Below are 13,026 nucleotides of genomic sequence, written 5' to 3'. Positions count from 1 at the left end.
TTATGAGAAATTTTCTGAAGCAAAATTTTACATGATGGGTACTCTGTGTTAACTCTCTCTCTCGCTCACACATTCACATACTCTCTATACCACTTTTCCTGCCTTTAGCCTATCTCAGGGGCGGGGGGTACACTCTGAATGAGGTGCCAGTCCATTGCAGGGCACACACACACTGCGGGCAATTTTGGAAACACCACTTGGCCTAATCTGCATGTCTTTGGACTGTGAGAGGTAGCAGGAGTACCCAGAGGAAATCTAACAAGCATGGACTTAAAGGTGGGACTTGGACTGCTTGACCTCGTAGGTGCAACACTGTGCTGCCTTCTTATTAACCCTTCAAAATAAATGTAAATATTATGTTAATATCAAATGAAAAAAAAATCCGACAGTTTAAATAGTTTGATACAGATTAATAATATGAGAGTAAAATCTCATGTAGTTCTGCAGTGCTTGCAGTAGGTAAAGCACATTCTTCCATTCTTGTGGAAAGAAATCAATTTTTCAAGTAAGTGAAATTTTCCTTTACTTTTATAAATACTTTTGTGAATCGAGAGCACACCTTCAGCCATCTTGAAACCTGGTGTGTTAGCTAGAGATCTTAGGATTATCGCCTATTAATCATGCTAACTGATAGTTCTAGAGACAGTGTTTAAAACTTGTGTTTAAAAGATAATTGTTTTGCAATGTTCCCCAGATAAGGGAAGTTTTATACTTCTGTAATTAAAAATGCTGTGATCAGAACTGTGATTAAAGTTGATGTTGTTTTGCAGGCAGGTAGAGGACGCTACTCAGCATGTGCAGCTTATCACTGGTTGGAGCGGTTTATACTCATCCCACTGTTTTCTACATATCGCATACTGAACAAACAGCTCAGATAGACCAGGGCAGATACAGTACAGGTGGTCAGTATAAGTTTATTTATCCCATATTAAAAAAAACATTTTTATTTTCACATCACGACTAACCAACCCACAACGAAAGCTAGCCTACTGGACATATAATAAAATAGTTGTCTAGATATGTATGTTCATTTATAGACAAAATATTATTCAGTGGTGAATATTTTTGGATATTAGCTGTGTGTGGCTTTTCAGTCCACAAAGCCCTTGACCCGTAGCCTTGAACTCCAGGCCATGATACGTGAAGCATATCATCATACCAAATTCCTCTTCCTCTTCAACAGAGTCCAGCTGCAGCTGCCACACATCTTCCATCTCCCAACTATTCTCTCAAACTGACAATTTCAAGGTGGAAAATGATCAACTGTGCTGTGTCTTGTTGCCCAACAGAGTACAGGTGCACAGATAAGCTGTCTTAGAGTCTGCATTAAATAGCCGTAGCCTAGTGAATAAGAATTTGCTTCATGTTTTGTATTGATTTAATCAAGGGAATATTGATGTAAATAACATTACTACTAATAATAAATGCAATAATAATAATAATAATAATAATAAAAAGAATTATGTTTAGGACATCTATTGAGTCAGGTCCCTTCTGGTATAACATCTGGACTTGGCTCTGGCTGCAAGGTTACAGTGACACTGAAAATACTGTATGTGCTAAACAAAGAAAAAGTTGAGATAAGAGCCAAGAAAAGGCATGAGACATCAGTGAGCTGAGGCTGGTTTGGACATACTGTATACAGTATTTAATGAAAGCAATTTTTTTTTTTTACACGTATTCATTTCCTTTTTGTATGTGTGTGTGTGTGTGTGTGTGTGTGTGTGTGTGTGTGTGTGTGTGTGTTTTTTAAGTCCAAGCAGCATAAATCATATGTAGAGAAAAATGTTGTGTGAAGTTTAGGAATTTAGTCAGTGGGGATGAGTAACATGCCCCAAAGAGTATAACGTCCCATCACTACTCATGGGTGAGCGCATCATAGGGCCATTATGCAGAGAAGATGTTTCTATACGATAGACACGAGCACGTGACTCGAAGCAGCCAAAGCGGCTGGTGAGAACAAAAAATTCCTGCCTGAAACTCTTGGTGAAGATGGCATAAAGGAAGGGATTGGCGCATGAATTGATGGGGTAGAAGAGCACAAGAAGCACCTTGGCATGTGACACGGTGATAAGCGGTTGCCTGAGAGCTGCTGAGATGGCAAAGAACGAGATGGGCGCCATGCACAGGAAGTCTGTAAAAACTAGCACAGCCATACGCTTTGCCATACGGGCATCGGCACTGTCGGGCACTGAGGCAGGATGCCGCACCGTGATGTAGATGCGCACATAGCAAGAGCATACGGCCAAAAACGCGAGCACGTTAAGAAAAAGCAGAAGCATAACGTAGACCTGTGATGACACCGTCTCGACATCCATGGGTAGACAGATGCTGGTCTTCATGTAGCTGCTCACGCCAATCACGGGCATTAGAGCTGCAAGCACTGAAAAGACCCATCCAAAAGCCATGACACAACATGCATGGTGTAAGCGCATTTGACGCTCCAGGCGCATGGCGTAGGTAATGGTATGCCAACGCTCGAGCGTGATGGCTGTTAGTGTGTATACAGAAAGCTCACTCGCAAAAACCGTGAGGAAGCCAGCCGTGCCACACCCGGGACCCGTTTGCCATTCAATGCCATGATTGTAGTAGCGCGACTGAGTTAGTAAATCCACTGAGGCGATTATCAGCAAGTAGAGGCCCATGCAGAAATCAGCAAATGCCAAATGGCACATCAGGAACTTGGGCACTGTCAGCTTTGTGTGGCTACTGAGGAGTACTAGCAGAACTGTGAAATTTCCCAATACAGCCAACACACTGATGAACCAGATGAGGACACGCAGGAAAGTGAAGCCCATGATATCCTCGCACGGGTTGAAGGCATCTGGCTCAGGGTAGCAGCTCACTTCTATCACATCCTTACAGTGCTCCTCAAAGAAGTATGGCTCCTGGTTGCGGATGGTAGAAACGTTACACAGATGGTTCTTCTCTAACCTGTATAGTACACATAAAATATGCAGTAGGTAACCTGGAAGCATTGTGTTGATGTATGATGACTCATATTACGACTATGGATTTCCATTTTGCAATCATTATTTATAGGTCTACCAGTAATAAGTTTCAGTTTAAAGTGAGATAATGGAATTGTAATTGGGGAATAACCCTGAGAACTTATGCACATCTTTTTAAATATTTTTTTTTTATTTAGTCCTGTCCAATTCTTTTTCCCTTTTCTCCCCAATCTAGTCGTGTCCAATTCCCTTCCTGTCACTAGGGGGGGACTAGGGCTCCCACATTAAGGCTACTTACCTCTATTCAGTGACACCAGTCGACCTCTTTTTTTCGGACTGCTCGCTCACGCACCGTTGGGGGCGGCATCACACACTCGGAGGCCAGCGCTATACGCTTCCTCTGCATGCGCGAGCTTGCAGACGCCCCGCATGGCGTCGAGCCGTGCAATTAATGTGGGAGCACTTATACCTCTCATCCCTCCCCGCTGAGAGAGCTTGGTCAATTTAGCTCTCTCGAGCCATCCGGCTGTGAGAGGTTACAGCATCACCCGGGAACCGAACCAGCGATCTCCGGATGATAGGGCGAGCACTTTATCACTGCGCCACTCGGAGGCCCCTGCACATCTTTCTGCTAGACAGCATCCAAGTCCTCAGCTAAACAGAATTATCAAAAAACATTTTGAAGTTTTGGAGACAAATCATGCCTGATGCTCTAGATTCTTCCTATTTTACTGCGATTGACATAATGCCTTATATTTTGACTAAAAAATGTTCGTTATACAGCACAACGTTATGGGGTTTTTATCATTTTCAAATCATGTCTAAAAGTATAGTTGAGAACAGAGCCACTGCAACTTTCCACGGATAAAACAGATACAAATATCTGTAGGAACTCGATGATGATGATGATAATGATAATAATAATTATTATTATAATTATACTACTAAATGTTTTAATACTAAATTTTTAAAGTGTGGCAAGAAGAAGATATCAAAGTGCCATTTCTTTCCTCAATAACTTAATATGAACTATCCACCCCATTTTCTTTGTTCAGCACCATTGTCTCCTACTTATTAATCAACAACTCCTACCAAGATTTTATTTAGCTCTGAGAGGGCATTTGATTGGCTATATATATCACTCAGAATTACTAACAAGTTCTCCTTATGTTTGACTTTTAAAAAATGATCTCCATGTCATTTATTTATGGGAACTGTATGTATCAGGTCTTGTGCAGGAGTAACTGTGTGGATGGATGGATGGATGGATGGTTCTGTCTATTTGCTGCCCGGCACATCGGGCAATGGATATACACCTGCTATTTCTGTGGTGGTAATTTACAGGGTTTGGTTGCCAGCTCCACGCCGATTGTATCTGAGCATTTGGGGTGCAGGACCTTGCTCTAAGGGGCCAACAGTGGTGACTCGGTGGTCTCATGGCTTGAACCTGGGACTTTTTGGTTTCCAGTTCAACACCTTTACCACTGAGCCCCCCTGCCGCCATAGGAGTCACTGAATAGTATGGAAATGATGGTGTTTATAGAAAGTGAAAGGGAGAAATGTAAACTTATAGAAAGTTGATTAAACTGGTAGGTAGCATGGTGGCTTAGTGGTTAGAAGTGCTGCCTCATCCCTCAAGGGTTGAGGGCTCAGATTTCACCTCCCTGTATGCATAGAGCTTGCATGTTCTCCTGTTTCCCCTGGGCATTCTACTTTCCGTTTATAGTCCGGTGTGTGATTGTGTTTGATCGATTGTTTCCAGTGTTAGGTTGGCACCTCATTTAGGGTCTACCCTGTCTTGTGCCTATTCCTACATCCAGGTCACCTGCGACTCTAGACAGGGTAAGGGGTATAGAACATGGATGAAACTGATGCTTTTGGTGTGATCTTTCTCTCAACCCTTGGTCAGAAATCAGCTTTGGTCTAGTACCATCTCAGAGAAGGTCATTAAGGTAGTGATTGCAAAGTTGTGATTTCTAATTGAACTCCCATGGAACCACAGTTTGACCCTTTTGTGGTACCTGCAGCCTTTCGCATTAATTATGTATGAAAGCAACTACCAAATAAATAACTGCATGTCCTATGTGACTGCGACTAAGCAATATTGGTTTACATACTTGTTTTTTTTGAAGTTTTTGAAGGCACAGCAGTGGCTGGGGTACGTAAGGTTGGCTTGAGTTAGCTCTGCAAATATCTCAAGGTTGGGTAACCATCTCAGAGAGTAGACTGAGGTGGCAATCAGAAGCTTCAGTCTCCTCAGCATGTTCTCTGGCAAGGAACTGATTGCAGTGCGGGAGATGTCCCTGTACAAACAAGCACAACCGCTTCAGGTAAAGAGAAATATTAGCAACGAATGTGGGCATCACTTCTGCAGTCTGGAGAGGTTTGCATGTGATAATAAACAGGACACTCCAGACTAGATATCGGCTACTCAATATTTATCCGCTGCATATGTAGCCTAGGAGCAATTACCACAGACAATAAGCTTTCCTGTATTGAGGAGGAATGGAAAACTGGTTTACTCAAAACTCATTTATAATAGAAATCAAAGGCCAGCTGTAGACTGTAATAGATATTTAAACGGAACACATTTCTGTAGAACACTTTCATTAATTTTTTATTAAAATGTGTTTGCAAAGAGAGCTCTGTATAATTCACCATGCTTTTCCAGGGGTGGAATGGGGGTGGGGGGTATTGGGTGGTTGGTCTGGGGGGTAAAATTACTGGGTTTGCATTACCAATGTAGATTTAATGGTACATGGATATCATGAAACGTTTGTGAATTGAGATATAGGTTTAACTTCATTGCTTCAATGTCAGGAAGTCAAATTAAATGACTTCCTTAGTAACACAAAAGACCTTTTGTAGATTTGAATTTGTCATACATAAGATCTCTGAATAACTGCCCATAGAGCTGCATCATGTACGTCATATTTTTCCCAAAATGCAAAAGTTTTTAATTCTTTTCTCAATTTAGAAAAACACAGCTTTACATATGTGATTACATTTTTCTTTAAGTAAAATCTGGGCATCCATGTGATGGGCAAAAATTGGACTAAGTTCACTAATTAGATGTTGAAGCTAAAAGATAACCAGATAACATGAAAGCTGTGTTGGTAGTGATGTAAAGGTTCTTCCTGGACTGTGCGATGCAGCTGGCAGGTTGAATTGTTGTTGACTGTGAAAGCTGCTCATGCTTACAGAACGAGGGGGCCTTCAGCACCGAGGAAGGCGTGGTTGTCAATACGCTTCAGCTGTTGGTTTCCCATGAGAAACCTGGGGAAGAGCAGAGGTTGCGTCAGAGATGAACTTTTATAGGGACGCCCTTTATATATGCATTAAAAAAAAAAAGATTTTAAAGAACTTACAGTTTTTCCATTTTGGTGCCATTGAAGGCATTTCTTTCCACCTCAGTGATGCCATTCTTTGTCAGTCTCCTTTAGGATTTGATGCAAGTGATAACACCAACTTTTTACTATAGCACAACAAATGGCAAAAAAAAAATTCCAATAAAATAAAAAAAAATAACGCACAATCCTTGCTCAGAATATACTTACAGTTCGGTTATTGTACCGCTGGTAAGTCCTGCGAAAGCATTGCTGTGTATCACCTCAATATGCATGTTATCTTCTAGGTCACTTAAAAGAAGAACACCAAAAAAGCAGTTTACTCAGATGTCAACATGCCTCAATAAACAGATATATTTCAGATATTTATCTTGTGCCAATGAAGTATTATATACATACAACAGGAATTCAAAAGCAGCAGACTGGACTTTGGAGAAGTCAGGTAAGACAGTGAGACCTGTGTTTGAAATAGTCCTGAAATGTACGCAGACACACTGATGCAGATTTAATGAATTTGGTATATGAATTAGACCAAACAAAACACTATTTTTTTTAACAAAACACTATTCTTTTTTTTTCCTTTCCTTTTTTTGCAGTGAGACATTTGTTTCTGCCATGTTTGGACCTTCTATCGTCTAAGCTTTTGCAGTGCTTTTACCACTATGTTTAGACAGAAGTTCCAGTGGGAATACTTCCCCTTTGCCCTAGAAGAATACTAAAAAGTAATACTCACAGATATCTCAGTTTTGGAAGTCCCCAGAACGTGTCTCTGTCCATACTAACCAGATTTTTTGATTTAGTAATAGTACTGTAATAAAGAAAAAACATATAAAGCATTGTAATATGTGCTAGTAAGAGGTTTTGAATGGTTAGAGTAAAATTTTTTTTTGTTTGTTTTTTTCTGTTTCGGTTGCAGCATGTTGGTCCTTGAGGAGGGAATATAATGTCTAAAAGGAAATAAAGAAATGTGCTTTGCTGAGTCCAGCTAAAAACCTACATCTCTTCCAGTATTGTCAGGTTTGCAAATGCGTAGGCTTCAATACGCTGGAGGGCTCCGTTCTCCGACACCATTCTGTAAGAGTGATAACAGCCATAACGATAATTTCACACTGACATCTTCAGCAACACAAACAATAATAAAGCAAGTGCTAACATGTTAACATGTCCGCTAGATGTTTACCCACTTAATGATCCTCCTGATGAAGGAGCGTTTAGCGGGACAGCAGCATTAAATCACATTTCACTTCATTTGATTCCTACTTTTTGAGGTCACATGCTAAACCAAGGCTTGAGCCTAATTTACAACATATGTTCCTTGTAACTGCTATATTTCTGCAATTCATATCTCATGTGTTTTGTCCCTTCTCTGTATCAAAGACTAAACATGCTTAATCCAGACTAAATACTGACTATTTATGTTAGTTTTCACTTTAAAAACAAAAACACTATTTTAAACACACAGACGCACACATTAAAGTGGTTCCTTAATATTTTTTTACTCACATTCGCTTAAGGTCATGAAGCGATGACATGGCCCGATATGGAAATATGATGATCTGAGTCAGCTTGATCTCTCTGACCATAAACAGAAAACGTATTATCAAATGATTTGCAGAGTTTACTTCATTAGCAGAGTGAACTAAAACAATAATTTGCATTTCACAGTTTTAAACATATTGCATTTATTTATGAAGTCAATATTATTAACACATAATAATAAACTGCCTGACTGTGTTAGAAAGCACTTTCTGATGCTAACCCCTGCAAAGACTAGTGGATAATGTTAGAGTTGGCATGTAGACACAGGTCGCATTTTTTAGGTTATAACTGTGTATCTGGGACATTTATAAAAAAAAAAAAAAAAAAGGAATGGATATTTTTCCCCCGAATATAGGATTTGACCATTTACAGTCAATTCACAAGATGTCTTTAATAAATATTCTACATCTAATTTGTTTTCATGCCAGATGTAAGGTCTATGAATATTTTAGAATAGAAAACAATTTGTAACACTTTAAATGAGCTCAGTATCACAAGACTTTGATGGAAAAAGTCATATTCTGCGGTTAGTAATAAAAGTTTATCATGCTACCATAATCTGAAATTAACTAAATATCTCATATTTAAATTAAATCTATACCAGCATAGTTTATAATTAAGCAATATCACACAAGAGGGAGTGCTGTTGTACCAGATATCAGCACGGTTGTGATGCAATCGTGGGCACGAGGGTGCAGCCAACACTAATCCTTCTGCGACTGGTGGAACTGGCGACTGAAAGTTAGTGTAATTAACAGGGGTGAAAGTAGTTTTAAATTCTTACTGGTACTATGTAGCCAAAAGTTGAGGAGAATACACCATACAGACAGTCCTGTAAATCATGTAAGTTTCTCCTTATATTTTGACCTATTCCACTTTAGAATATAAACTCTGTTAACTTGGTCATTCCTGTTGTTGCCTCCTAAATAGGGTTAAAAGGGAAGCTAGTGTGCTAGGGTGTGCAATCTATTTTCACACACACTCCAAGTGTTAGGGGTCGGAGGTCGATTCAGTCTTGTTTTAGGAGTTTTTAGTTTTCTAGCTGTAAATAAAAGGACACAGATGGTTCAAATGCATTTTCAAATGACTTAAAAGCAATATTAAGAAGTCAAAGTGTTTAAGGTGACAAAGTTATTAGACATGTTTTCTTGATGAAAGTACTTCTGTGACTGGTTTTGAATATGCTTTTTAGCACGCTGTTGCCTGCTTCTTAATATGGTTGACCGTAATGACATACTTTTACCCAATATGTGACCGAAACATAGTTTAAATGAATTATTATTAGAACATCAGGTAGGTGGATTGTTACATATAGATAAATATCCCAGTGATGTAAAGTTTATTATCATCACTCGTAGAAAGTCTTTCGTCCAATCAGATTGCCATAACTACATATATCATGACAAAAGAAGTGACCCATTTATGATAGTAAATGACTGATTTATAGATAGAACGTGTGAAAATGATAATTAAAAAGTCAAAAGAACAGACAGAGATAATGGCCTTTATGATTCTGTTGTAACATGTGACAACAACATGCCTCAAAGGTACACATTTTATGAAACATTTATAATCGTTGTTATTTGATTATGAATTTTTAAAGTAAATTTAGCACTTGTTTAGAGCATTATGTTATATAGTTGTAATGATATACAACTTTGTGCCAAAATGCATGTAATAAACTAAATGCTTATAAAAGAATAAACTCTTTAAATCTTGGTGACTTGAACAGTGTATAATGGTTTCCGTGGCAGGTTTATGACCAGTGGAAGTACAGTGATAACCAACATAGTATATTAATTACAACAGATGACAGTTAGACTGATTTACAGTGTTATGCAGTAATGGATCAGCAGTAATGAGTAAAATAATCACAAATAAGAAAAACAAACAAACAAAGAAAAGCACGGTATTCAACAAAATGCAAAAAAATGTTCTCTTCATGTTAAAACCTAAAAGGTGAAATGCCTGGTCCAATCAGTACAAAAGCCTGAATGTGAAATGTAAAATTGTGCCTGGACTTGCCAATGCAAATGTGTTCTGCTTTTGTTAGATTAGAAGCCAAACATAAAGAGTACCTATCATTTCCTACATTATCGATCATTAGAGAAAAGTACAATAGGTGTTCATTTTTCTAGTATTCTTGCTTGAATAGATTGATTCCTGGGCGGAAAATATAATAATGAAGAATTGAAATCGACTCATTAAGATGGATGGCTTAATGTAAAAACATGGCTTTTGCGAAGTATGGACGTTCTTGGTATCATCGAAAATCAGTGGTTACTGTAGCATGTTATTTTTATCCACACCCTCGACCCTTTTGTGAGTTTATTATGGAAAGTGCCAAAAAGTACAGAATACATTATTTATTTAGGTCACAATGTTTCACTTCTTCACCAAGGGGTTATTCCTTTTGTGCTTGCATGAACCACCATTACAATTACTAAACATATGCAAACTAGTACAATTAATTTATTTCTAATACTGAATATACTGATCTGTTTATTTAAGAGTTCTAGAGGACTTTTATTTAATAAATTTTTACAGCACAAGATCCATATATCTAAAGGTATTTCCTATTATTATACCAATTTATATCTCTTTAATTTTGTTTTGAAACGACTTCTTTATCTCAGTCATGCAAAGAAGTATGACATTTTTATTACTTCTGCTTTTATTGAGCTATTTCCTTCTGTTGCTTCCTTTATCATAGAACAAACATGATAAATTCACTTTAAAAAAACAGGTGATAGTCTGTCTGTATCTTAGGGATATTCTAACAGCGGTTCACATGGGTTGTTAGCATAGGAATGTGTCTGGATTGTCTGCGGTTACGATATTATTCCGAATGAAAAGAGCCATCTGCAGCACTGTGTTTTCTCTATCGGCTCATATCAAGCACAGAACTCAATGTTCTAGCTAAGTAGCAAATTTGTGTTGCTCAGAAACATGCTGCAGGTCCCCTGTATTCGTCCCTGCTCTCACCCAAAATTGGCTGAAATAAAAAGTAACCAGATTGAACTCAAAGTCCGATTTTGGAGAGGTTTACAGTTATGCAGCATGGTGAAGCTTGGACAGCGAAGGGGACAGCACTGGCAGGAAAGTTAACATCTACTGAGGCAGGTGTCTCTGAGAGTGACGTCACCTGATTTGAGGACAAACTGCTCACAGAAATAGAACCTACAACAATTCTCCCAGGCTTAATGAGCCCACAAGCTGAGCATGTGTTCTTCTCTCCCCTCTTCCCACTGTTTTTTTTAGTCAGAGTCAGACATGCTTAATGAAAGCATTTTCTTGTGCTTGGAAAAAAACAAGTGTGATTTTTTTTGTGTGATGAATGAAAACAGGCTATTCCCATCCACCCCACCAGTCCAAGGCTAAACTGTGTGTGTGAAGTCTGACAGCCTTGAGATTAAGAAAAATATGTTGAAGAAATCATAAAAGCAACATACATTTTGTCGAATCAGCTTGAGAGAAATGTAAGATTAATTAGTTCTCAAATTGCTTAATTGTCTCTTTGTTGCGGACATTGCTGTCCACAAGCCTCAAGCACCCTGCATTTTATTTACATTTGCAGGTGTGCTGTATAAGCCTGTTTTATATGTATAGCCTTCTGCATTAGTGTGTCAATTGGGCCAAAAAAAGCACAATTTGCGTTTTTAAAAATTACATTTCTCTTTAAAATGCTAAAGAGTTTACAATGAATTAGATTGTACTGTATATATTTAAAGAAATGTTACCCCTGAAAGGTCTGCATTTGGCGTGGTTTTGAGATATTGGGCTTCAAAGCTTTTGAATTTAGTTTCTCTGAAATCTATAGTCACATAAGTAAGTATAACAAAGATTGCACATCTCAAAGATGCTTGAAAATCCTGATTTCCTCATGAAACCGTATTAAAGTGTACCTACAAGGAACGATGATTTACTTAATTACTTAATTAGATTACTCTTTTAAACAGGTTTTCATTACTGTATATACACTCTTGGAAACATATCAGTTTCTACCAATTCTTTAACATTGAATACAATATAAAAACACAATATAAAGTGCATATACTTACACATATGTGGTATTTATTGGGATATGGTGGGGCATCTGATGCACTTTGCTGCCAAGACACAAAAAGGAGCGAGTTGTCCCACTGGCCAAACAAGCGTAAGATCCCAAAAACATGTTCCCCGTATGCATCACGAGCCAAGACAGGATGTAGCGCAGCATGGCCTTCTTCATTGTAATGAAGAAATGCTCTTCCAGTCGACTTTCACTCTGCCCTGTGTGGTTGAGGGATTGTCTGTTTTACTCTGTTAAAGCCTGAGCAAAGGCCTACAGAGCTGAGTACCTTAAGCCTCCATCGCAGGTAAATGTCGGGACTGTTTATGTGGATTTGTGGTGCTGGGATGCTACATGTTCAGAGTATTGTGGATGGAGTTGTGGGAAGGGCGATTCTTGCTGAGCAGTGTGGTTGGTTTAGAGCACTACAGCCAAAGCCATTGAAGACCTTGGGAAAGACGACCTCTGATAACAGCCGTATGTAATACCCGTTACTATTCCCGGCCGTCTTGTCCTCCTCCTTCTCCTCCGCCAATCTCATCCCTGTTCTCTACAGTCCTTCCTCCCATTTATAATGAAGACACTTTTACACAAACATGTCCAAGTGTAACAAGCTAGCATTTACTTGGTAGAAACAAATCTCTTTCTTTTGACATTCCTGTAGAGGAGGGAGTCCACCCATTGTATTAAGTAGTCTCTTAGTCTATGGGTTTAAAACAGACGTAATGCTTTCTTAAAGCGTATAAGAAAGTATTTAGAACAAACCTTCCTGTTTATGGGGGCATTCCAAAAGATAGGGAACAATTTTTTGCCATAGTTTCTTCGGTAATTTCCTGTAAAAACTATTTTGACACAAATGCAGAATCAGGGTTTGGCAATATGAAAATATGATATCAACAATCACATTACAGGGTGTGCCAAAGGCTTCATATACAGTATATGGTAAATTATTATAATTCTTTTTTTTTTGTTCGTTTGTTTTTTTTCGAAATCTAACTTTATTTTGGGCAAACCTCTTCTACATGATTACAATTTTGTTTGTGAAAACACACAGTCATTTCCTTCACTCAAGGCAAAATCGTGTTAACACATCTGGAGTTATAACGCTACCTTGAATGCGTTCCCTAAAATGATCTTT

The 13,026-nt window shown here is 38.5% G+C and overlaps 1 protein-coding gene across 1 annotated transcript; it reads right to left on the bottom strand.

The window, feature by feature from the left end:
• Positions 1–1,721: 1,721 nt before the first annotated feature.
• fshr (follicle stimulating hormone receptor) lies at positions 1,722–12,429 on the bottom strand. The gene is made up of 10 exons (XM_053511847.1): positions 11,899–12,429; positions 7,802–7,873; positions 7,296–7,370; positions 7,032–7,106; positions 6,698–6,772; positions 6,509–6,589; positions 6,320–6,388; positions 6,153–6,227; positions 5,069–5,254; positions 1,722–2,934 (listed from the first exon to the last, which is right to left on the bottom strand). Exons 1-10 carry the CDS (start codon positions 12,066–12,068, stop codon positions 1,812–1,814), a joined length of 2,001 nt encoding a protein of 666 aa, XP_053367822.1. The 5' UTR covers positions 12,069–12,429; the 3' UTR covers positions 1,722–1,811.
• Between the last annotated feature and the right edge of the window lie 597 nt (positions 12,430–13,026).

The sequence above is a fragment of the Clarias gariepinus genome, chromosome 14 (genome assembly GCF_024256425.1).
Source record: "Clarias gariepinus isolate MV-2021 ecotype Netherlands chromosome 14, CGAR_prim_01v2, whole genome shotgun sequence".
Classification (NCBI taxonomy): Eukaryota; Metazoa; Chordata; class Actinopteri; order Siluriformes; family Clariidae; genus Clarias; species Clarias gariepinus.
The sequence above is the reverse complement of the archived record's forward strand: the minus strand, read 5'-3'. Positions and strand labels throughout refer to the sequence as shown.

Excerpts from the sequence above, each read along its gene's own strand:
- fshr (XM_053511847.1), bottom strand. The coding sequence starts at position 12,068 with ATGAAGAAGGCCATGCTGCGCTACATCCTGTCTTGGCTCGTGATGCAT. Across the intron at positions 6,773-7,031 it reads CTTCCAAAACTGAGATATCT|GACTATTTCAAACACAGGTC; the intron begins GTGAGTATTACT and ends CGTACATTTCAG. Across the intron at positions 6,590-6,697 it reads GCTGCTTTTGAATTCCTGTT|TGACCTAGAAGATAACATGC; the intron begins GTATGTATATAA and ends TCTTCTTTTAAG.